General features: G+C 42.4%; 2 protein-coding genes across 19 annotated transcripts; both read left to right on the forward strand.

Moving 5' to 3' along the window:
* Nucleotides 1-1,894: 1,894 nt before the first annotated feature.
* On the forward strand, nucleotides 1,895-10,074 carry ndufv3 (NADH:ubiquinone oxidoreductase subunit V3). Of its 4 annotated transcripts, none has more exons than XM_078091261.1 (5): nucleotides 1,896-2,057; nucleotides 3,175-3,286; nucleotides 6,420-7,476; nucleotides 7,621-7,781; nucleotides 9,788-10,074. In XM_078091261.1, exons 1-5 carry the CDS (start codon nucleotides 2,013-2,015, stop codon nucleotides 9,943-9,945), a joined length of 1,533 nt encoding a protein of 510 aa, XP_077947387.1. In that variant the 5' UTR covers nucleotides 1,896-2,012; the 3' UTR covers nucleotides 9,946-10,074. The 4 variants fall into 4 exon arrangements, with proteins under 4 accessions (XP_040058027.2, XP_040058028.2, XP_077947387.1 ...); XM_078091262.1 differs by having other exon boundaries at nucleotides 6,423-7,476; XM_040202093.2 differs by having other exon boundaries at nucleotides 1,895-2,057; nucleotides 6,420-7,781.
* A 413-nt stretch (nucleotides 10,075-10,487) lies between these two features.
* pknox1.1 (pbx/knotted 1 homeobox 1.1) lies at nucleotides 10,488-22,924 on the forward strand. 15 transcript variants are annotated; one of them, XM_078091279.1, is made up of 11 exons: nucleotides 10,488-10,600; nucleotides 11,962-12,066; nucleotides 13,206-13,330; nucleotides 14,279-14,450; nucleotides 15,652-15,852; nucleotides 16,487-16,637; nucleotides 19,390-19,487; nucleotides 19,641-19,763; nucleotides 19,847-19,923; nucleotides 20,195-20,361; nucleotides 21,249-22,924. In XM_078091279.1, the coding sequence occupies exons 1-11, from the start codon at nucleotides 10,529-10,531 to the stop codon at nucleotides 21,428-21,430; spliced, it is 1,473 nt and encodes a 490-aa protein (XP_077947405.1). In that variant the 5' UTR covers nucleotides 10,488-10,528; the 3' UTR covers nucleotides 21,431-22,924. The 15 variants fall into 15 exon arrangements, with proteins under 15 accessions (XP_077947405.1, XP_040058030.2, XP_077947406.1 ...); XM_040202096.2 differs by having other exon boundaries at nucleotides 10,508-10,600; nucleotides 15,652-15,861; XM_078091280.1 differs by having other exon boundaries at nucleotides 10,508-10,600; nucleotides 15,652-15,861; nucleotides 16,487-16,604.
* The last annotated feature ends 3 nt before the right edge of the window (nucleotides 22,925-22,927 follow it).

The raw sequence follows: 22,927 nt of genomic DNA on the forward strand, positions 1-22,927 counted from the left end.
GATGTACCGTTTTTTGACAGTATTTGATTTTGATTGTGTGTCAGGAATGAAAGAAATATTAAAGAAAACACTCGTTAAACAGAAGTTAATAACTGTTTGCTGTTGTGGTTTTTATTAATAGAATCTCCTCTCCTTAAATTCTCAATATTACTTTTAGCTGAAAGTACATGGCTTAACTGATTTTCATTAAAAATTAAAATGTTCTTCTCCCAGCCTGAAATATATCATACTCTGGAGGAGAAGCATATATTCTTACATTAAATGAAAAAGAAGGAGGTCACCTTCTCTATCTGCATTTTATGTGTTTGGGGGGTTTAAGGCTTTTACTGTCAAGCCAGCAGGTTGCTAAGCAATGGGAGCAATGAAGGAAAAGCTGATGACAGAAGCAAAAAGTCCCCCATAGACCAGACTGTCCCATTTCAGAGACCGCCTGGTTCAGCAGATGCAGTCATTGGACGACCCAGTCCATGTCCACTGTGAAGGCTGGGCCGAACAAGGATGCAGCCCACCAAATGAGATGCGGAGTGAACATTTTTACCACCCCTACCAGGGTACGTGTATTCAAATCTTAAGTTGAATTATATTTACTTGTGTCTTTGTAATTATCTTGGTCACTGAGACAGATGCATTCAATGCTTACGTTACATTTCATTTGATATTAATGGTTCATTTGAAACCATAGTTTTATACATCATATAATGACTTATTATTACTTCTGAACTACACCATCCTTTTTTTCAAATTAAACATAAAAAAATGAATCTACATCTTTATTTGTCACACTACATTTGAATGGTTAAACCGAAAAAGGTCAAAGGGTGCAAAGATCTAATGTTGGTCCAATGCTGTGTCTCAGATTTGTTACTGTTTTTGAAAATAGCCTTAAGTTCACTGATAGCGTTCATTTTAGTTCCACCTCAAAGCCACATTTTTGGGCAGTTCCTCGATTGCACCGAGACCCCACATATATCAAACAATTTGATTTCCAAGAGTAAACCTATGTTCCTCCCTTCTATTGAATGTTTTGGTCTCATATCAATATATTCTTTACATATAATCTTGCGTGGTGTAAATGATTATAGCCTTAAAAGCCTTTTTCTTATTCCAGACTTTTTCGGAGGGGCGGCACTGCTTCTATGTTGACTCAACAGAAAAGATAAGTTAATTGATTCATTTTGTGTTTAATTTATTCTGGCCTGATAATTGTCGGACTCAGCTTAAACCAGACAGAGCAGCTGTTGTAATTGATTATAAAGGTGGGGGGCATCCTGTTCAATAAAAGTGACAGGAATCTTCAAAAGGGGCTTAAAAGAACAAGTGTGTAAGAAAAGATCAGACCACATACACTGCTGTATCCAATAAAGCATCATTCTTATTTTTATTTTTTATTTTGAAGATTTTATTTTAAGGGACGAAATTAGTGAACTACAAACGAACTACAATACCCTTTTGAGATGGAAAACATAAAGGAGGGCAAATCAAATGTCTATGTGTATGTGTAACCGTGGGGTTAAATTTGTTTACGGGCAAAAATAAGTGACCGAGATAATGAACAAAGAGATAATGAACAAAGACGCAAGTAAAAATAATAAAATCCAGGGTTTAAATACACGTATACTGCTGTTTACTGGTCGGGATGGGGAACATGTTTACTCTGCCTCTCCTTATACCGCCTATGCTCTGTTCACTAAATCAAGGATGATTTAATTGTATTAAAACTTGTCTTACAATGTTACTCTGGTACATGCTTGAGTTGCATTTCGTTTTATCGTTTAAACGGTAAGAGGATCCATGAAAAGGACCGAACACGGACCCCCAGGAATTATCCCAACCATCTTTCCATGACCTCGTGACATTTTCCATAGAGGTCAAGGAAAGTGTTTAGGTTTAGAAGTCAGGAGGGCTGTTTGAATCCAGCCCGTCAAAAGGTGCACGGACCGTAACACTTTTGTTGCGGAACTGTTGTTTTCACTTCCTAGTTTCCGGTCGGAGCAATACACCAGTAACACGAAATGGCGACGTCCTTGCTGCGTTTAGGGCGACTGGATTCCGTCAAGGTAATACCACTTTGCGTGTTGTTTGTTTGACGAGTATCTTCCTAGAAGCCAGCATACATTAGACTCGAGACCGCGACACGCGTCTTCTCCTTCGCACGAACCCCGAGACGCCACGGTTCTTAAGGAGTCCAGCGTGACGTCATTCACCGTACTTAACGACCGCCAACCCAGAGCTGCAGCATCAAATCATACGTCTTCGCCATGTCAACGTGACACTTAACAATTCCGGTGTTACACCGCGACTGTTTTTTAAACCTAATATCGCTGGACATCTAAATACATCCTTTTACCGTTTAAACGATACAACGAAGATACGGAACTCCGATATTAGTAGACGCAAGCGTCATGCAGATTGGTCCCTCAAAGGATCATCATCCGTTGTCTGGAAGTGTTTTATATTTAGGGCAATTTATATTAGAGTGAAGCCGAAATGGTCGGTGGAAGGTTCCTTTGTCAGAAGGGCAGGCTGCATGGTCGGCCCTACTGCGATATTAACTGAGAACAAAGCAATGCATATAAGCAAGTAACGTTGACCACTGTTTGTTTTACTTCCAATACAAAAAGCTAGCTCCATGTTGATGTAGGGCTAGCAGCCGTTTTCATTTCCGCGGTCAACTTCCGGGACCGGAAGTAAACAAACGTTAACTACGTTAAAATATTTTGTTGCCTTAACGGTCACAGCCCTAGTACTAGTGTGTGTTTGATACCTTTTTTGCATTGAATCATACTGGGATGTTTACTGAAACTGATTGGATGGCTCTACCAAAAAAAAAAAATCCAGCAACCGCCACTGCACACTACCCCAAGTTGCTAGAGAAGGGCAGTGAGAGGTTAAAGGACCAGAGAGAAGATATGAAAATACAGCCCATTAACCAGCAGTTTACAGCAAAATACTGTGAAAATTGGCATTGAGCTTATTCGCGAATCCTGCACATAACAGGACTTCTACAACCATTGGATACAAATATCTGGATGATTATGTAGGGGGGGTTGAGAGACATTTATTTATTTAAGGAATTCAATCTGCGGTAGTTCAGTCTCCGCTCCATATTACATGTGGAACGCGGTTGTCTGTGATGTTTGCCACTCTAACAGGAAGTTGTCTGTTCCTCTGCAGTGTCTCCAGCTGGAGAGCTGGGGCGTTCTGAGGAATCGCTCGGCTGCTTGGCTCTGCACTCAGGCTAAAGAACCTGCGGAGCCAGCAAAAAAGGCAAAGGCTGTAAGAAAGGGTAAGTTCGATGCGTTCTGTTGATTTCATGAAGTTAAAAACGTATAATGCTTTGTTTTTACAGCACTTATCATTAAAGAAATGCTTTATTTACAATGAAATAAGATGAACATGCAACAAACATAATCAGAACTACAGAAAAGCTCAATTTAGACTTATAAATAGATACAAGCAATGAAGTGCTCACGATCATAACCGCTGGATTTACTTTTTTGAAGTGGTGGTGGGTTTATCATTGTGTTTCAAAGGGCTAGAAATCCCAATGGTTTGACTTGTACTTGCATGTGTATATTGCAACATCTTCGGGTACTGTAGGCCACACTCTTTTTTTTTTTTCTCTTTTTTTTCTGCGTGATCTTCTAGTTATTTTTTATTGCACAGTTATAATGTTAGGGGAAACACTGGGCTCCAACTTTTTTTCTTTGCTATTGTGTTTTTTCCCCCATTTCATTAGTTTGTACCTAATACATACTAAATATTCTTTGTGATTTGAATTCTGCTCATTGTTGGGATGCTGTTTAAGCATTCCAACTATTGTTCTTCCAAGCTTTATTGTTGTAATGCTTTTAAATATTCCAAATACTGTCGTTCTAAGCTTTATTCTTTCTATTTCTTCCATACGTATTTAGAACGTTTTTGTCTCCTTCAAACTTTCAGCTATTAAAATATTTGGCTCCTTCTGGAGAAAAGTGCTATGACTTTTCAGATTTTTATCTCGTGTGCTTGAATTGATTCAAATCCAGTTTTCCAATGGAGTTTTATTTTAAACTACTTTTTTACTTTTTCAAAACTATTCAGCGTTTTTATATGTAACTGTTTTCAATATCACTGACTATGTTTCATGAGTTTTTCAGACCGTTTCTGAGATTTACATGGGTGTGTAAGTGGCAAGCTAGAGTGGAGACTGAAAACCTAAAGTGGAGAGCAGCTTCAGAATCTGGTCTACAATTTTTTTTTTTTTCCCGTCATGTCACAATTTTCACTCTTCATGGTTTTATGTTTGGATCAAATGTAGGACATCTTGTGCTTAGTGGTAGACATGTGGCTATGGAATCCAACAGACTTACACATTTGTAAACAGCCCCCCGAGAGTGAGAGAAAGTCCAACTCTCGCTCCATAGAGACCAATACAAATTTGGTGACAAATATCTCTGAATTCTGCCATTGGAAAAAATAAAATCACGTCAGGTCACCACGGTAACAGGAAACTTCATTATGCTTGATATACATATCAAAATGAACAACTTTTGGGATATCATAAAACCCCCAAATGGCCTTTCTTTCCAGTTTACATGTGTTACATGTATGTGTTACATAATCCTTTCACACATGTGCGTCAAACGTAGTGCTGGGGCTGCTTAAATGAATATTTGTAGAGGGGCTATTGAGCCGACATACCATTTTGAATCATTAAAATCAACTATATCTATGGCTCTAAATGTATGTTCCACGTTTAGTTACAATTTGAGCATGTTTAGGACCTCAAAAACACCATCGTTGTTTACTGCAAAGAATAGGTTGCAACAGCGTTACACAAAACAAATTGTTCAATTTGATATGCGTATCAAGCATAATGAAACATTTGATATTTTTGGGGTTGTGCATCTGGGTATGGAGAAATGTCTCCTATAGTGCGCCTAGAAATTTGAAAGTGCCACATTAACAGTTAAGTTTATTCCCCTGTTTTCTTTTGCCTAATTGACTTGAGATTTGGCCCACGTGTGCTCTTGTTTATGATCTACAATTGAGTGAATTTAGCAAAAAACACACTCTTGCCTAAACGCTGATTCCGATACATTTTCTGTGGAAAATCATTGCTTCAATGTCATAAGAAATCAAATAAAGCTTGTTGTTCATTATTTTAACATATGAGCTTATGAACCTCTAAGGGGTGTGGCCTAATATGTTTAGCCTATATTCTGCCTATTTTTCTCGAGTTGTAAAACTCCTCTCAGATATTAAATCTGCGATTCTTTTCCAATTTGGGCAGTGTGATCTTGAGAATTGCATAAAGCTTCGGCAAAAACCCCCCATTTGCCTTTAAAATCTGAGGTGTTTTAACTCTACTTTATCTAATCTGCTCCATATCTCTCATATGTCATGACCTCCTTTCCCTGTGGACATCCATATAATTTTAAATCCCAGTCACAGCGCCACCTTGTGACATGTTCTTCCTTTTTATTGCCTGCTCCTCCCATATTAATCCGAACCCTCTCAAATGTAGTCAGAAAATACCTTAATAATGTTAAAGAAAAAGCTTGCAAAGTGCCATTCCCAGCGTCGCTGCACGCAGGTAACAAGGTCTGCCTCTTAGACGCCTTTTCTCAATGCGCAGGTGTTCTCTGCCGTGTTTGTGGCGGACTGGCCAGTGCCCCAACGTGCGCGGAGTAGTGAGGACCCTCCACCACTGCTCGCAGCTTTCATTTTTGGATTATTTTTGCTGCTAAATTAAGGCTTTTGAGGTGTTGATTGTAGGTAAATCTGTTATTTTCTCTGCCCTTTGCTCAGCTTGTGAACGATCACAGCTGCACTGGCAACCACACAGACATGCTCCTCTCCGTCTCTCATGCTCCTCTCCGTCGCTCATGCTCGCTCCTCTCCGTCGCTCATGCTCGCTCCTCTCCGTCGCTCATGCTCCGTCTCTCATGCTTAAATACTTATTGCTCTTTTAAATACTACGAGTAGTAGTACTACTATTACAATTACTACTAGTAGTATTTATACTGCTATTAATACTAAAATGACTACTACTAGTAGTAGTAGTAGTAGTGTTTCCCCTACCACTATAACGAGGGGGCCCATCAACACATTTCCTGCAGGAAATGCATTTACTTAGTTACTTTTTAAAATTTACTATGCACGAAATGTTCCCTACGGTAAATATTTGCTTTCTCATCTAGTCCCCTATTGCATCCAAAATACCTTATTTGGGTTAGGTTTGTATTTGCTTGTTAGTAATGTGTTAAATGTTTCATTATAGGTAATCCATCTACTGTCTTGTGGATTTTCAATGTTTCCCACTTCAATAAAATTACAACAAAACATTGTGCAGGATACATTTTGGAAGTCATGCCACCCTACTGTAAATGTTAGCATTATTTAACTTATCCTGTTCCGTTTACTGTTTTCCCCAGCAGCAGCAGTTCCAGAAGAGAGGTCAATCTTGCTAGCCTATAAGACAACAGTTACCTTCCCAGCTCGACTTTCTGAGTCAGGAGTTTTCCCAACACACACTCTAGGCGTAACTGAACCAGTGGCCACAGCGGGCACAATTATAGCTGCAGTCACTGCTACCAGTGAACCAGTTGGAGCTGAGCTAAAGGTAGCAGAGGCTCCAGCTGCTAAACCAGATGTTGCTCAGGTTATTACCAACACCGCTCCACCTGTAGGTGACGTAGCTCCCCCAGCTACTAAGTGTCTGGTAGATAGAAGCAGTATAACCTCTGCATCAGTCTCAGCTGCTGCAGCCTCCTCCGAACCAGGCAAACCAGAAGCTGATGGCTCATCCTCCAGCGACTCTGATTCTGACTCTGACTCTGATTCAGACTCTGACTCTGAGGAAGAGAAGACAGAAGTGAAGACTAAAACAAAGACCTCCCCACCACCGGTATCAGAATCCATTGTGAAAGAAGAAGCAGAAGTCCAAGAGAACACTTCAGAGGTGAAGGAAGACACTAATGAAGCTAAGGTGGTTCGACCAGGACCTAAATCTGGTCTCTCTTGTGCTGCGGAGGATGCACAGGAGGTCTTTCCAGCAGCAGAAGCAGCTCAAGCTACTGTCAAAGTGCCCAGTGTTTGCTTTGAGGAGTTAGTGGACCCTGTTCCTGAGATCTGGACAGCTACGAAAGACACTGGCCTCGAAGCTGCAGTGGAATCTGCTTCAAAAGTTAAGGAAGACCATGCATCTTCGGCCAACACCGAATACCAGGTAAAATATCCAACTAACAATGTTATTGAGCCTGCATCATCAGAAAAGACCCAGAAAGACACTCTGGATGAGAGTGCCTCTGCTGAAACCCTCAGAGAAGCTGCCTCTTTTGAAGCTTGTGCTGAAACTGCTGCAGAGCCTGCTGGAGTGGCCAGTGAGGCTGCAGCTACTGTGTCTACCCCAGTGGAGAGCACAGAGGAGCTGGTGGACCCTGCTCCATTGATGGTTGAGGCTGTGGCTGAAGTCTCTGCTCCTGTGGGGAGGTCAGAGGAGCTGGTGGACCCTGCTCCATTGATGGCTGAGGCTGCGGCTGAAGTTTCTGCTCCTGTGGGGAGGTCAGAGGAGCTGGTGGACCCTGCTCCATTGATGGCTGAGGCTGCGGCTGAAGTTTCTGCTCCTGTGGGGAGGTCAGAGGAGCTGGTGGACCCTGCTCCATTGATGGCTGAGGCTGCGGCTGAAGTTTCTGCTCCTGTGGGGAGGTCAGAGGAGCTGGTGGACCCTGCTCCAGTGATCGCTGAGGCTGCAGGAGAGGAGCTACAGGCGGACGGCCCAGTTGAACCGTCTGAGGGTACACACCACACCATCATGTTCCCCAAATCTGTGCCTCCCCTTTCTTCTCTGCATCTGTGAGCTCAGACATATGCACATACTTCTTTCTATCTGTACTGCTATAGTGTAGCCTTGTCGGTTTTCTTCAGTTCTACCATTGTGACATTGAATCTCCGGTTGCTTCAGTGTTCGGTATGGTGGTTTAGCATGGGGCGGATTTGGTTTACATGGACTTTAATGCTTGCAGGTGCATTCCTTTTCCTCATGCATTTGCTGCATTTCACTTTTTCTAACATTTATTTTGTTTTCCGTCTGCTAATCAAGGTCTCCATGTGTCCTCCGTTAATACACCCACACAGCTGCACTGTCAATGTATGATGTTGCTTGGTTCATACTATGACACTAATCCTGTTCAGGTTTCTGCTTTCTTCCCCTCATTTAATGACCCAACAATGTACTACCTATCAAACAAAATTGCAGCAGTTGACAGCCATCCATCTCTAGGGCTGTCAAAATTGCTCAAAATGAAGTTAGAATTTAACAACATAAAAATAAGTAAATGAACTAATTACCAAGACCGCAGACCTTGGTCTCTCTCTCTCTCCCGCACCATTGCACTCTCTGCGCAAAGCGGTTTAAATGAACGACAACAATAAACATGCTGAGTGCTGATCAAGAGTTTTGTTCAAGCAATTTAAGGTTGCGATTCTCGTCCCAAACTTCATTCAGTGATTGAAACAAATATTATTAAAGTTTCACAGTTCCGACATTGAACGCTCTGAGTGAGCTGTGCTGTGGTATACATGGAACAACTATTCGAATATATATTTGAATTTAGAATATTCGTTGACAGCCTTATTCATTACCCGGAACATGTCTCTCATATTTTACTCTTGTTGATAAATTGCTAATTTTGGCTCATTCTGGTCATTATATCTCTTTTTGAATTAAGGGTATCAGATTTTAAGATTATATTGTCTGTATTCCTTGTGCCAGCTTATGTTATTGCTAACAGTAATGTGCGAGGGCCTATCATCAAACAGTGGTTTGTGACAGAAGCTGGGAGGGGTTAGTGAAAGTATTTCAGCAAGCAGGATTACACAGTAACCAAGATGTTTCTACAAAACCTCTGGATGCTAGTCATGATAGCAATACTGTAAATCAAAATAATTAGAAGCTGCAAACCAATAATTGATAAAGAATATAACCAATGGAGACGTTCTCTGGAATATCAGAATGGAGAGAAAAGTCTATATTCCAAGTGAGATGTAGCCCTCCTGTAGCTACAGCCCTTTGTTACACTTCTGTGACTAACTGGCCTCGTTGAACAACATCCTCCTCATCTTAGTCATAGATTTTAATTGTTTATTTCTGTCATCCTGTTAACTATAAACTATTCTGTGAATCTGTTCTTTCTTGGAACTTTGGGACATGCTGCTCATTTGATGAAACCTACAAATATGTCAAAAATGTATCTGTCCGAGATTGTCACCTTCTCACATGTTATCAATAACTTTTGCTATCACAGGGTTGGAGACCGTTTTTAGGTTTGTGAAAGTAGATCAAAAAATGATGCCCTTCGGTTTAAATGAAAGTATCAAAACACTGATTTTTTTTTTACCTAATCCATTTGAGGCTTACCTCCACCAGTATGAGCAATCTTTTTTCAGCCAGATATGTCATTCACATAGTTTCCTCTCACAAACATGGCCCTTCAGTATTGTGACCTACTGCCATAGGAAATGCCCCACAATCTTCCTTTGCCAGTATGTGTGGATATGTAAATTGATTCTTTAAAAATATTTAACAAAGCAAGTCACATTTTTATTGTAACTTTATAGCTGACCAGAAATACCACTCCAGTTCTAATAATATTTAGTCGCTTTGGATAAAAGCATCAGCTAAATGACCTGTAATGTCATTTTTGCTGTTGTTTTAATGCATGGACAGTAGGATGATTTGTATACCAGCCTTTGTGCCACACTTTCTCACAGGCCCTTTTTATTTGTTCCTCTCCCTCTGCAGAGGCTGTAGCAGTGGCACCTCCGGAGCCCGATGAGGCCTTTGACAACAGCACTTATAAAAACTACCAGCACCACAACTACAACCCCTACACATTTTCAGACCTGGATGTCCAGATGGCCAAGTTTCGTCTCCCACAGCCCTCCTCCGTCAGACACTAGCGGAGTTGGCCTTGTTGCTTAGAGATAACGGTCATGTGGTTTCATCCCTTTTTACGATGACCATTCCCTCACCTGCATGCAATTCTGCTGACAAAATCTGTAATATTATTAAACCACAAAAATGGGAAATCGAGTGTGTGATTCTATTTTGTCTTATCTGAATAAATGGGTATATAGAGGGATAGGAAGAGATCGAACGCTGCGTGTATGCTGCTATTAAGCCTCAGGGACATTTAATTATAGCTGAATGTGCTGAAGTGTTTTATCTGTGCTTATATTGCAAAGATTACAATTTCCAGACCCTGCCTACTTGCACATGATGTCCTCATCAGCCCAGCTACCCTTCTTTTGGTGGTAGAAAATCAGCAGCTATTGTAATGTGTATTAGTGTATGTATATGATAAGAAATGCCTAAAGGCGAGTAAAGCTCGAGATATACATGGAAAACATGTTGCGTCAACGGGGCAGTAAATGGCGATTACCAACCTTCCATTAAGGATCAGAGGGAAAGGCTGTTGGACGTAATGTCTCCGCCCACCTTTTGAATAGTCATGAGCCAGCCACCCCTGCGTGCCCTTACGTGATGACGCAATACGACAACTGCGGGTCCCGATTGCTGCAGCCGCTTGTCAGTGTGACGAAGATTGGCACTCAGGTAAGCTGTCACTCAAAATCCCTCTTTTTCCGTTCCCTATCAATCAAACAATCTGGCCCGTACGCTAAAATGCCCCGGGGCGAGGAGCGCGGACCTAGTCAGGGCAGCGGATGGTGTTTTTGGAAGGGAAGCAGAAGCGGCAGAGCTGCGGGAAGAATACAAAAATCTGTATACAAGGGAGGGGGGGTAAAAAAATATGTCGTCGTTTTGGGGGCAGAGGAGGATTGTGGAAAACCAAAGGGCGAGAGCTAGAAACGAGGCCCGACCGTTGCGCTGAGGGGAGGGGAGGGAGAGGACAGCTGTCCCCGCCTGATTGATTGACTGATGTGGGAAGGCTTTAAGGACCAACCGGGGTAGCCGGCGGTGCAACCAATGTTTCTTAATGTCACTGAAGGTTGAATTACTTTATAGAGCAAACAATGCAAACGTTAATTCAAGTATGCTAACGTTACATGGGCAAACGACTCTCTTCGTATCAATCCGCAGCAGGGTCCTTTTTTATACCTGGCTAGCCGGGTTAGCTTGTTTTTCCCCCTTTCTAAACATGGCGCGTCTCACTTGTCCTCGCCGCTGTAGCACGATAAACACTTTTAAGTTACCAGTTAGCGAGCGTTAGCTGTAGCTCAGCCAGGCGGCTGCGCTCCCCTTAACCTTAGAGTGGGTTCGCGAGCTAACGCCAATGTGGCGTTAACCTTGTAGCGAGCTAATGTGTCATTTTATGAAATATCGAGGCTTACTCCAGCGGAACTACTTTGTCTGCGTTAAGACTAACGGTGCTATAGCAGAGGTTATAGTGTTAGTCGGCTGATGATCGCTTTTATTACACTTTAGTTTCCCTTTGCCGCCACAATCGGCCGGAAGCTAACACCGAGCTAAGGGCTATCATCGCGGTGGGTGTGTTATAGCCGTTGCAGGGTAACGTTATCGTAAGCTTACTATTATTATAACGACGCATCACAGAGTCGGTATCACCCCCCCCCCCCCCCCCTCTATGATATGGTAACCGTTGACTAGGCTTCTCTAACAGCTTTAGTAAACGCATCAAACTACTGTGTGAGCCACCGACGGTCCTGGTTCTTCCCGAGCTGTGCGCACACATTCAGCTCCATAAAGAACCACGGACATTGTGATGTTGGTCTTCCCTGTTGCATCTATTCTTCACTGATCGTCTTACTTTGGAGTAAATCTGTGCTCATTACCGTCGGCGTTTAATGCTTAATGTTACCGAAAGTAGTATTACATTGATTAGCATTCATGTTAAACACCAATTATTTGTTGTATGAACACGATCTCGTTTGTTCCCTTACCAGACTAACACAGCTAATGGTGAGCATTACATGAAGTTTGTGTGCATGGTGTAGGTTGGCCCCCTGTCCCTCTATGATGCCCCAGTGTGTGCAGCATCAGTGAACGTGATGGCAGCCCAGTCGCTTTCCATGGACCAGTACCCCAAGGGAGAGCAGCAGGTGGGTGACTGACTCCCTCCCAAACTTAGTCATCATCCAGAAAAACGACAACGTCAACGTTTGAAGCCACATCAGTGTGCAGCACCGCTCCTTAACCATCGGGGCCCTGCCATTCTAATTGGGGATAATTCAGTCTGGATTTGTGAACACTAGGATACGACTTTATGCATGAAACACCAGAACACAACCAATGATAATGCTATTGCATCCGTTTTAATCATTATCTGTCCGTAACAGTCCACCACAAATAAATCCCTGTTTGGGACACAGCTGCTGTATAGAGTTCCCTTTTCTGCCAAGCATATCTGTGTTTGACTTTATTTAAATGGCCTACAAAACATCATTATTCAAGTGCCAAATTTGGGGTGTTGGGAGCTGAGGAGGATCTATGACTAATGAGAAATCTCCACCCCAAGCAAGTCATTATTTTTAGCTACTCTGTGCTCAATCTCATCCATTGTTATTCTCAGTCACATGGTTAGGGATGGGATTCATGCCCCCGGGTAGGCAGGCACAGTGTGAAAGTAAAGGAGAGACTCTGCTAGTCAAGGAATGTGCCTTGATTGTTGCCACGGCTACACACATTTCAATTTATACTTTTAGCGAATGTCTGTGCACATAGGTTCTGAATGATGTTCTCCATGTCGATCACGTCTCTGGGTATGTAGCGCTTAGGTCTGCACTGTGATTCAAACACACTGTCTGGATGTCTCGCTACACTGGGCTTGTAGAGCAATGTGATACTGGAGGGCATAACGAATGCTTTTAAAGTGCAACACGATGAACCTTCCATCAGGTAACTCCAATCCAAAAGTGCTGGTGGCTGATAACAGGACTACCAGCTGATGTCATAAATTACCTCTCATCCTTGTTGACACATTAAAGAAGTCTTAACTGATTTAGAAAAATATTTAAAATATACATTTATTCTCATTTAAATGTATAGTCTTTAAAAGTGATTTTCAAACCATGTCCTTGTGACTCTCCAAAGGTTCATGTTGAAGCAGAGCTCTGTGTTGAGCTTTACCCTCCAGCTACTCTGGTCCTCACATGACGTCTAAATGTCTCTCGTTCTCCGCCTCTCTTCACCGCTTCTCTTTCTGCCCCTGTTGATTACTTTCTGTGTTTTCTGTCTGCAGATGCAAGGTGTGGTAAAGGTAGACGGCGAGCAGAAGTTTATTGAGGGGACGTTGGCAGAGGCGCCCAGTCCGATACCCACAGAGCCACAGACCCCCATGGACGCCGACAAAGCCTCCATATATCGGTAGAGCTAATTATGCGTGTGCATGCATCTGTATGTGTGTGTTTTAATCTTAAATTGGTGTCGTTTTATTCACTTTATTGCTTTCAGTTTGGCCAGATAACCAAACTATTACTAGGAACCCTAACCTCTAAGAGACCCCCCCCCTTTTCCTGACTTAATTAGGGATCCCCCATGTGACTTTTTATATCTGAACTAAACCACTCTCAGCAGTATTGAAACGTCATTGTTCGGAGGGCACTGGGATTAGTCTGTCATTTGAGTTTCACATTGATTTTTGTAAAACAAATCTAAAAAAATACACTATTACAATCACACAGATAATATTTGTCAATTGCCTGCTCAATAAAATTCCTTTTTTAAAAGGGAACCGATATCAACATGATATAATAGAGCACTTTCTGACATGCATGGACAACTACTTGAACAAATCATTGACTGTCCGTTGTGAGTAATCGTTGCAGCTGTAATGAAAAGCATGTAAACATAGAATTGAACAACTCAGTCCAACATAACCGATCTATGATCCTAATATGTGAGTTGCCATTGGCCCAATATCTGTGTCAGTGCAGCCTTTGGAGTGTGAAAGGGTGTGTATTTTAGTACCTTATATATTTTATTTCCACACAATAATGCATGCTAAGCAACCTATCTCGTAATTGTCAATGTATTTTGTAATATGCTACTAGTGCACACAAACGAAATGTCACCCATTCCTGTGGGCGATGAGCCAGAGCATGCACCTGTTCTTGTAGTGGTCTATTTGACCTGGACAGGCGAGATCGCTGAGATGTTTCCACTGTGTTAGTTATCTGAGAGGGACTGTGTGAGAGGTGTCACCGTATTACTGTACTCCATATCAATAGACACCAGATGCATTTTAGAGGACATACTCTGTTATAGAAGAAATCTGATATATTGATGCAAATGTTAAATAACGTTCTTTTCCAGGCATCCTCTGTTCCCTCTCTTGGCCCTGCTGTTTGAGAAATGTGAGCAGTCCACGCTGAGCTCTGATTGCATCACCTCGGCCAGCTTCGATGTGGACATTGAGAACTTTGTACGCAGTCAGGAGAAGGAAGGCAAACCTTTCTTCAGTGAGGACCCTGAACTTGACAACTTGGTGAGATCCCTCTGCGTGTCATGGCTAGAAGTTGTTGTTTGTCTTATTTTCTTTCTTCTCAATATGATTTTGCTTTATTGTAACACTGCTCTGGCCCACACCTCACTCAAAATATTGGAACTAGTTCAGTGGTTTATATTTTTAGAATTTCTTTTATGTGACTTACATTTTTTCATTTGGTAGCAAAAAGAAACAATGTATGCATTGTATTAAAACGAGTGACTGGCTGGCTCAAATCACTGGATAATGAAACCTTGATGGTAGAAAAACGGGTTCATATGTGAGGTATTTCACAGGGCAACACGAAAGGGAAGGTGAGCTTTAACCTCGTCAGCACGGTGAGGTGCATCCCTCGCCACTGCTGCCTACCTGTTAATTAAAACTCATTCAACTGTTAAGTCTAAATTTGTTAACTCTAGCTGTAATACAACACGGGGCACTGTGCTGTAGCTGACCATGACCTCTGACCTCCCTTTGGCAAAGCTGAAATTCAGTGTCCCTCATCCAAGTGTGTGCGCTTTTATTGTGGATGGTGACCCGTTGGCCATCAGCCTTTTCTGATACTGACTGTGTTCTAGTCCGTGCATCTACTGACAGAACACCACCACAGTTGTTAAGTTTAGAGTGCATGCCCATTTTTTTCAGGCTAGCAGCGAGAGCAACACGTCTCATTCCAATTTGTGTTCAAATCTTGAGCTTGTAATATCAGCAGCACCGAGCAAATACATAACATTCAGCTGATCACATTCATTTCAATAGATGACAGAAAAAGGGGCCACAATGACTGAGCGGTAGGGCACTCCTTCAATCAGATTGGCGGCTTGATCCCCAGCTCCTCTAGTGCCTGTGTCCTTCACTGGTGGGCAGGTGGCTGTGTATGGCAGCTCCTGTCATCAGGAGATGAATAATTACATCAAGGGTTAAAAAGCTTTGAGCGGAAGGAAGAGACGAACAATTCCAGTCGGGGTCACCGGGGTTGGTTTTGCATTTTGGGAGGTGTCCTGTTATCTGCTTTTTATAGGCGGTCTGTTGTTGATTCCACCTTCCAAGGAGGTATGAAAATGAGGTCATGCATGCAACAATACACCAAGGAGGAATCAACTGATTATCTGAGTTGTCAGCATCACACAGTTGGACGGCACGCAGATGTAAACATATTTAGCTTCAACTGTAACGTTTTTGGTACAATTGTGACCGGCAGATGGTGAAAGCCATCCAGGTGCTGCGGATCCACCTGCTGGAGCTGGAGAAGGTGAGTGACCTGTGTAAGGACTTCTGCAGCCGTTACATCGCCTGCCTCAAGACTAAGATGAACAGCGAGACTCTGCTGAGTGGAGATCCAGGGAGCCCGTACTCCCCCGTACAAGGCCAGGTCCAGGGCTTCTCTCCCACCAAGACTCCGGTATGGACTGTAGGTGGACTTTACTTATCGCCTCTACACACACGCATACCTGCAAACCTTTTTCTTTTGGGGGAAATTTGCCGTTTTGAAATCAAAATATGTCATTGACTCGTGTAGATCCAAAAAGTGTTTTGAGGGGGCGGTGCAATCTATGATCTAAATCAGTTTTAGTATTTTGGACAGATTAATCCAACGGCTGTAGTTATATAACCTTACAGGTTCACCATACGGCGTGGATGTGGGGGCCAAACATGGTTTACCGCAACGTGAAGTAATGTTGCATGTTAGTATGGATACCGAAAAGGTGCCGTGGTACCCAAACGATTTAAAACAATCCGATTTAGCATATTTTTAGTATATGCTCTGCTCCTCGTCTGCTGCGACCGTCCTCAGCTTGTTAGGGGGGGAAAAAAAGAAAAGCTGTGTGAAATCAATGCTATGATGGCACCACGTAGTTTTAATTAATATTTTGCTGTAGGATAATATGGATCTCCATTATAGATAAACACACCAGTATCGTATGACTGTGTTTCAATCTGTCATTCATTGTGACTTGCTACACTCTATTGGCTCGAGTTTGTGCTTCTAAAGTATGAATCGTCAACACACTCTGTACTTCTGCTTTGTTGTGCAGACCCCCAGCTCTATTTCGGGGGCCATCAGTCCTCCGGGTCAAATTGTGGTGCCAGCGTCGGCTCTGCAGCAAGGGAACGTTACGGTGACCGCAGTCAACCCCAACCAGGTTGTCGCAGGTATGTCACCGTGGCATACGACCCCTCCCTCAGGTACTGTACTCTTCTGTTTGCAGCTCACATGTTGTCATGTACCAGTGGGGACTAAGATGATGTAGTCAAATCTGATTTGTCGAGTTTGTTTTATGATATTAATCCAGGGCCCTGTTCCTCGTCCATGTGGATCAATGAAGTCGATCAAATGTCCCATTATCCAGCACAAATTAACGAGATGATTGACATCAGGCTATCTCGGTTCCTCGATGGCGGATCCGCGCTCAAACCGTCTCGTTAGTTTGAAGCAGACGTCGGGCATCATCGCGCGTGCAACGTTGGAAGAGTAATCACTGAAATAAGGATTTTTAATGGACAACGGCAAATAAACTTTAAGGAAAAGAGTCTTTTTTTTCTCTGCTGACGAGCAGGAGATGATGAGTGCATAGGAGGAGATAATGTGTATTGGAATAATTTGTCGTATGAATTGAACGTATTGTACATCTTGTCTCGGGTTGTAGTAGTCGCAGCGCGCTCTGTGTTCGCTGGGGGGCGAAACTGCCGCGCAACGTAAGAGGACAATTGTAAAGGTGAAGAAAAACGCCTGGTGACGTGTGGGGAATCTGTCAGAGGGACGAGCGCACATAATTAGGAGAAAATCCGGTCAATTTTCAAAAGAGAACATTTTTCAGAAAAGAAAAAAAAAAAGCTTTCTGTGGTGCGGGCCGGTACCGGTCCACGGCCCGGTGGTTGGGGACCACTGCTATAGAAGATAAAATGAAATGAATCAAATAAGCATGGCAAAGACTGACACGGGGACGAGGCCGACCAAGCATCGCACACAAGTTATGCATGAGTGTTTAAATGTATACGCTCATTCTAAGTGCCTCCTCACTAATCAATCAGATTATAGTAATGTGTCTGCTTCATGGACTCCATCATCCAATGAGAATAATGATCTCAATCCTTTCAGAATAAGTAGATAAAAACAAGCATCTTAATTGATACAAATGAAGTTATGAGGATATATGTACTGTATGTGTATACATGTATCATATATGTATGTGTATACATGTATCATATATGTATGTGTATACATGTATCATATATGTATGTGTATACGTGTATCATATATGTATGTGTATACGTGTATCATATGTGTATACGTGTATCATATGTGTATACATGTATCATATATGTATACGTGTATCATATATGTATACGTGTATCATATGTGTATACGTGTATCATATGTGTATACGTGTATCATATGTGTATACGTGTATCATATGTGTATACGTGTATCATATGTGTATACGTGTATCATATGTGTATACGTGTATCATATGTGTATACGTGTATCATATGTGTATACGTGTATCATATGTGTATACGTGTATCATATGTGTATACGTGTATCATATGTGTATACGTGTATCATATGTGTATGTGTATACATGTATCATATATGTATGTGTATACATGTATGTGTAGATGACCATATAGAACTGTGAATGTGTGTATGGGCGGATCAGTATATGTATTCATAACCAGGATCAATTGAAGCCTGAAACATGGAACAACCAGAAGTTTATTAAGAGCTAAATAAACAGAACTTTACGAAGAGCTTTCCAGATGTTCTCTGCATCGCAGGACGGTGCACATGTACAGCGCATGGGACAGTGGATGCTCGGCTACAGAGTGTGGTGTTTACGTAACGTTTCGCCTCTAGAAAATTGTGAAGTGAGTTGCCTTTTTTTCTGGGGGAGTGATGAACTAATCCAGCAGCTCACATAAACCTGCACCAGAGCAGGTTCAAGTTTTTGATAAACTTGTTTCGGGGAACCGAAAAGTCTGATCTGTCATCTCATCCTGAAAAGGATCTGGCTCAGTTAGCCACGTACGAGGAACGGGGTTCTGGTCTGTAAGTTTTGTGTGTCTATCAGGCGGTGAACCTGTGAAAAGGGAAGCTGCTCCCCTAAACCTGCATTCTCTCTATTGTCCACCAGGGAGCGACTCCTCTGCTTCTATACTCATAAGTCTATGAGCAGACTACTTGTGTCGATTTATTACCTCAGTAAACAAAACCTCCTTTTTCGAGTGCGATAAAGCAGAGTATGCTTTATGGCGGTTCTATTGGGACTGACTGGTTGCTACTACGCTATGTCCGTGTATTCACCTTACCAACTTTAACCCTTTCACGATGTGTTTTTACCTCCTGAAAGTTAATTTGAACATTTTGGTCGTTTTTAAAAATGTTTTTCATCGTTCAGTGGTACATTAACCTAAAAGTCCCAACATGGTGACTTAACCAGCTGAACTGGGTAAAAACGTTGTCAATGGAGTCTATTGTAAAATGATACACAAGTATTGGCTGAGAGACTAAATATATTCAGTGTTTTTACATTGTGTGGAAGCTCAAATTAAAATATTTATACTTTGACTGTTTTCTGCTCTAATGGTCTGCAAGCTGGTTTTGTCACGCATATTAAGGAGATTGGTTTGAAAGTATAAAATTAAATTAAGTTCAAACAGCTATTTATTCCAAACTAGGCTATGAATCATGTCTTTTTTGTGGGGAGGTGGGGGGGGGCAGAGAAAGTGAGGTATTCTAATCAAATCAAACGTAACCTGACTGGAAGGACCATCTGTCTCCGGCCTAATACGTCTTTCTTAATTGTGATGACTCAGAGCTTGCAGTGGAACCAGGCTCCCTGGATGGAATCCTGGGATATTCTTCTATTGATCTGAGCTTTCCCTCTACGCAGCACGTTCTATTAACGTCGCCCTCTCTGTGTTATTTTGTTTGTAGGCGGCACGGTGTATCAGCCGGTCACAGTGGTCACTCCTCAGGGACAGGTGGTAACACAGGCTCTGTCTCCCGGGACCATACGTGTCCAAAACAATCAGGTGCTTCATCTGTCTTTGTGATTCTGCTCTTCATTCAATATCCTACATTGGCAAATTGTTTGCAATAAGTTTAAAATTGTGGCAGAACCATGCGTAGTTGGACATGAACTAACAAGTTTGTCTCTCTGAATGAATGAATGAATGTCTTCACAGCTCCAGCTGCAGTTTCACCAGGACCTTTTTAATCACGACGACAACTCGACCAAGAACAAACGTGGAGTTCTACCCAAACAAGCTACTAATGTCATGCGCTCGTGGCTCTTCCAGCACATCGGGGTGAGTCTGTGAACCAAATCTGTTGCCTGTTGGTCTTCTACTCTGAACTAGAACACTGAGGCATGTCCTCTCCTCTCCTGTAGCATCCGTATCCAACAGAGGATGAAAAGAAACAGATTGCCACGCAGACAAACCTGACCCTTCTGCAAGTCAACAACTGGTGAGTTTGTCAGGGGCAAAAATACCCGGTTGGCTTTTGAAGTCAGTGATCTCTGTTGGTACTTGAGGCATTCAATCCATAGACGATGCAACTCCGTGTAGTTTTCCCCATCAGTCAAAAACAGATTTGGATAACCGATGAAACGCCAACATCCTGTTCTGTGTCGTGCAAGAGGATTTCATCCCAGCGTACAAGGACAGAACATCTGCCAGAAAGTACAAAAGCACATATGCCAATCCGTGCCTTCAGACCTCTGCTGCCTTGTCTGCAGGTTTATAAATGCACGCAGGCGGATCCTGCAGCCCATGTTGGACGCCAGCTCCTCCGAGACACCAAAAGCCAAGAAGAAGACCCCACAAAACCGGCCACTGCAGCGCTTCTGGCCTGACTCCATCGCCACTGGTGGAGGCACCCAGCAGCAAGTGACCATGCCTGATGGTACGCAGTAGTCTTTACCTTTTGCACTTTGTATACAGGTTAAAGAGGACCTTAGTGGGGGTGGGTGCGCATTGGATCAGCTACGATGGGTCTGAACAGTATGGCAGTCCCTATTGTATTGAATGAATAGACTGTCTATTATTCCAATGGCAACGTTGTAATTAGATGTTGCAACCGTTTTAAAATCAAGCTGATGTGACGCGTCTGTGTTGTTCCACCTCTTGGATGATCACATCAGTGGAGTTTTGTGTTTAAAAAAAATACAATTTAACAAAGTACAAGCGTTCTCAAGCAATTTCTCGTTAAGATTTAGTCTATGGAAGGAATCAAAATTAATTGCGTTAATGAATTTCAAAATGTGTGATTTCTTAATTTATTTTAATCTCTAACAGCCCTAGTTAAAGTAAGTATTGACGTCTGCATGTAGTCATTTTAGGCTTCGTGGTTGTAATGTATGGAGTCCTGGTGTGAACTCATCAGTTTGAGTTGTTGAAGCCGTGGAAGGTTTCCCACTCTTAAACTCGCCTGTCACTGGAACACCAGAGGAGTGCTGAAGCAGGAACTGAGACACCGGAACCTAAATATGTCACATTGCCATGACTACTGTGTGTGAAAGCTGGCTCCTGATGGGCAGGTGTCTCTGGTTGATGCTCCTGTCATCAGTGTGTGAACGACATAAAGTGTTAACAAGCTTTGAGTGGAAGGAAGACTACAAAAGAGATAAACAAGTACAGTCCATTCCTCATTTTATTAGATTCCGTCTTCACATAAATAGTCTGGCTTCCCCCAGATGTAAGGGATGGATGGGCGGAGGCTTTTTTGTTTTATTTAACTTTACATGCATAGTACGAGGCTTCTACTCAGTCAGTCTTTGCTGTGTTTCTCAGGCACAATGGTGACTATGAACATGGAGGGTCTGCAGAGCCTGACGTCAGACGGCGCCACACTGGCGGTACAGCAGGTGATGCTGGGAGGCCACAGTGAGGACGAGTCGGGGGACAGCGGAGATGAGGACGATGACACGGACATGGCCGGGCTGGGCCTGGACAACAGCGACTCATTGCAGTAGAGGACCGACTCCCTCACACGGTCTACACACAAGACAAGACATGTGTAAATAGGTCCACAGGTTATGTGTGTGTTCTCAAACACACTGTGGATTATAGTACACACACACACACACACACACACATTAGGTTCACATAGAGCACAAAACTCCAGGACAAGCAGGTCCTGCACTCTTCCAACCCTCCACCCTGCTGACCGGCGGTTGATGCTGCGTGTGTGTACATCAGGAGTTTCATTTCGGAAACTGTTTTTTTAGATATTTAGTTGATGTATGAGAGTGCACTTTTTGTATATTTAAGCTCAACAAGATTAAATCAAACAAACAGAAGATAAAATAAGTGTTAAAAACACTTGAAGCAAGTTTGTACAATCCGTTAAATAATGACTCATTAGATTTTTGTTTTTTCTCGGCCTCTGTCCCCTTCCCAGTTGAATTCTCGTTTTGGATGCCAACAGTTCCACGTTGTATCTGTAAGGGTTTGTCGTTTTGCATGCTTGTGATTTCAGTAGATGTGCACACTTTGCGACTGGCTCCACGTCGCTCTCACGCGCCCTGCAGGCCTCGCAGAGCCCGTGTGAGGGATTGAGAGGAAAAAAAGGAGATGCTTATTTTTATATACAAATGTATGAAGTTGTGTTTTGTTTCATTTCTGTGTTCTCCTGTTTTGTAAGGAATATTTATGTACAGATTCATAATTAAAGCTAGCAACCCTGTTTTCCAGGGTTCTTTTGAAGTTTTCTAAAAAACAAAAAAATGAATTGAATGCTGATAAATTGCTATTTCAATTGGTTTTAGAAGAATAATAACATGGCCTTACATGTGTTCTTTTTTTAAATAATTCTTGCTACGAAGCACAAATGAGTGACACTTTTTGAAATTGGTCAAAAGGACACTAAACTACTGCAACATGGCAGTAACTTAACTGCAGATGTTACGTCTTTAAATAGAGCTCCATAGCGTATCCAATGCATCTTTTAATCATTTGACAGTAATGGCACAATCCAGAACACTATGCTAATCACACAATCACAAGGGTCTGAGTAACCAGCAACAAGAAGTAGTGGACTTGTTGCACGTGTCCAGCGTATTTATGTACACGTGTTTTACTTTGTTAAAACAAAGGGCAGTTCAAGTTCCCTGTTCATTGCCTGCCTGAAGGACTGACTGCAGTCTCTGGTCCCCCTGCACTACATACACATGTAGGAAATGATTGAAATCAATGTTTATTACTTCACAAAATCGGGGTGCCTCTTGTTTGAATATCTGTAACATTGTATTTTACAACAATTGTCTGTCAATAGGCGCGGATTACTGAAACGCTATCTTGTAAAGTTGAGTTGAAATGGTTCATTTCATGCAGTGACTGGATGGGCCCTCGCTGAGCTCTTCGCTCCCCACTTGCATCCGTCTTGCTTTTATGAAGCGTTGTTCACTTTTCTCATGTCTCTTTTGCCTTAGAGCTTTCTATTTTGGAATAAATGATGCCTAACTCTCTGC

The sequence above is a fragment of the Gasterosteus aculeatus genome, chromosome 16 (genome assembly GCF_964276395.1).
Source record: "Gasterosteus aculeatus chromosome 16, fGasAcu3.hap1.1, whole genome shotgun sequence".
NCBI classification, from domain to species: domain Eukaryota; kingdom Metazoa; phylum Chordata; class Actinopteri; order Perciformes; family Gasterosteidae; genus Gasterosteus; species Gasterosteus aculeatus.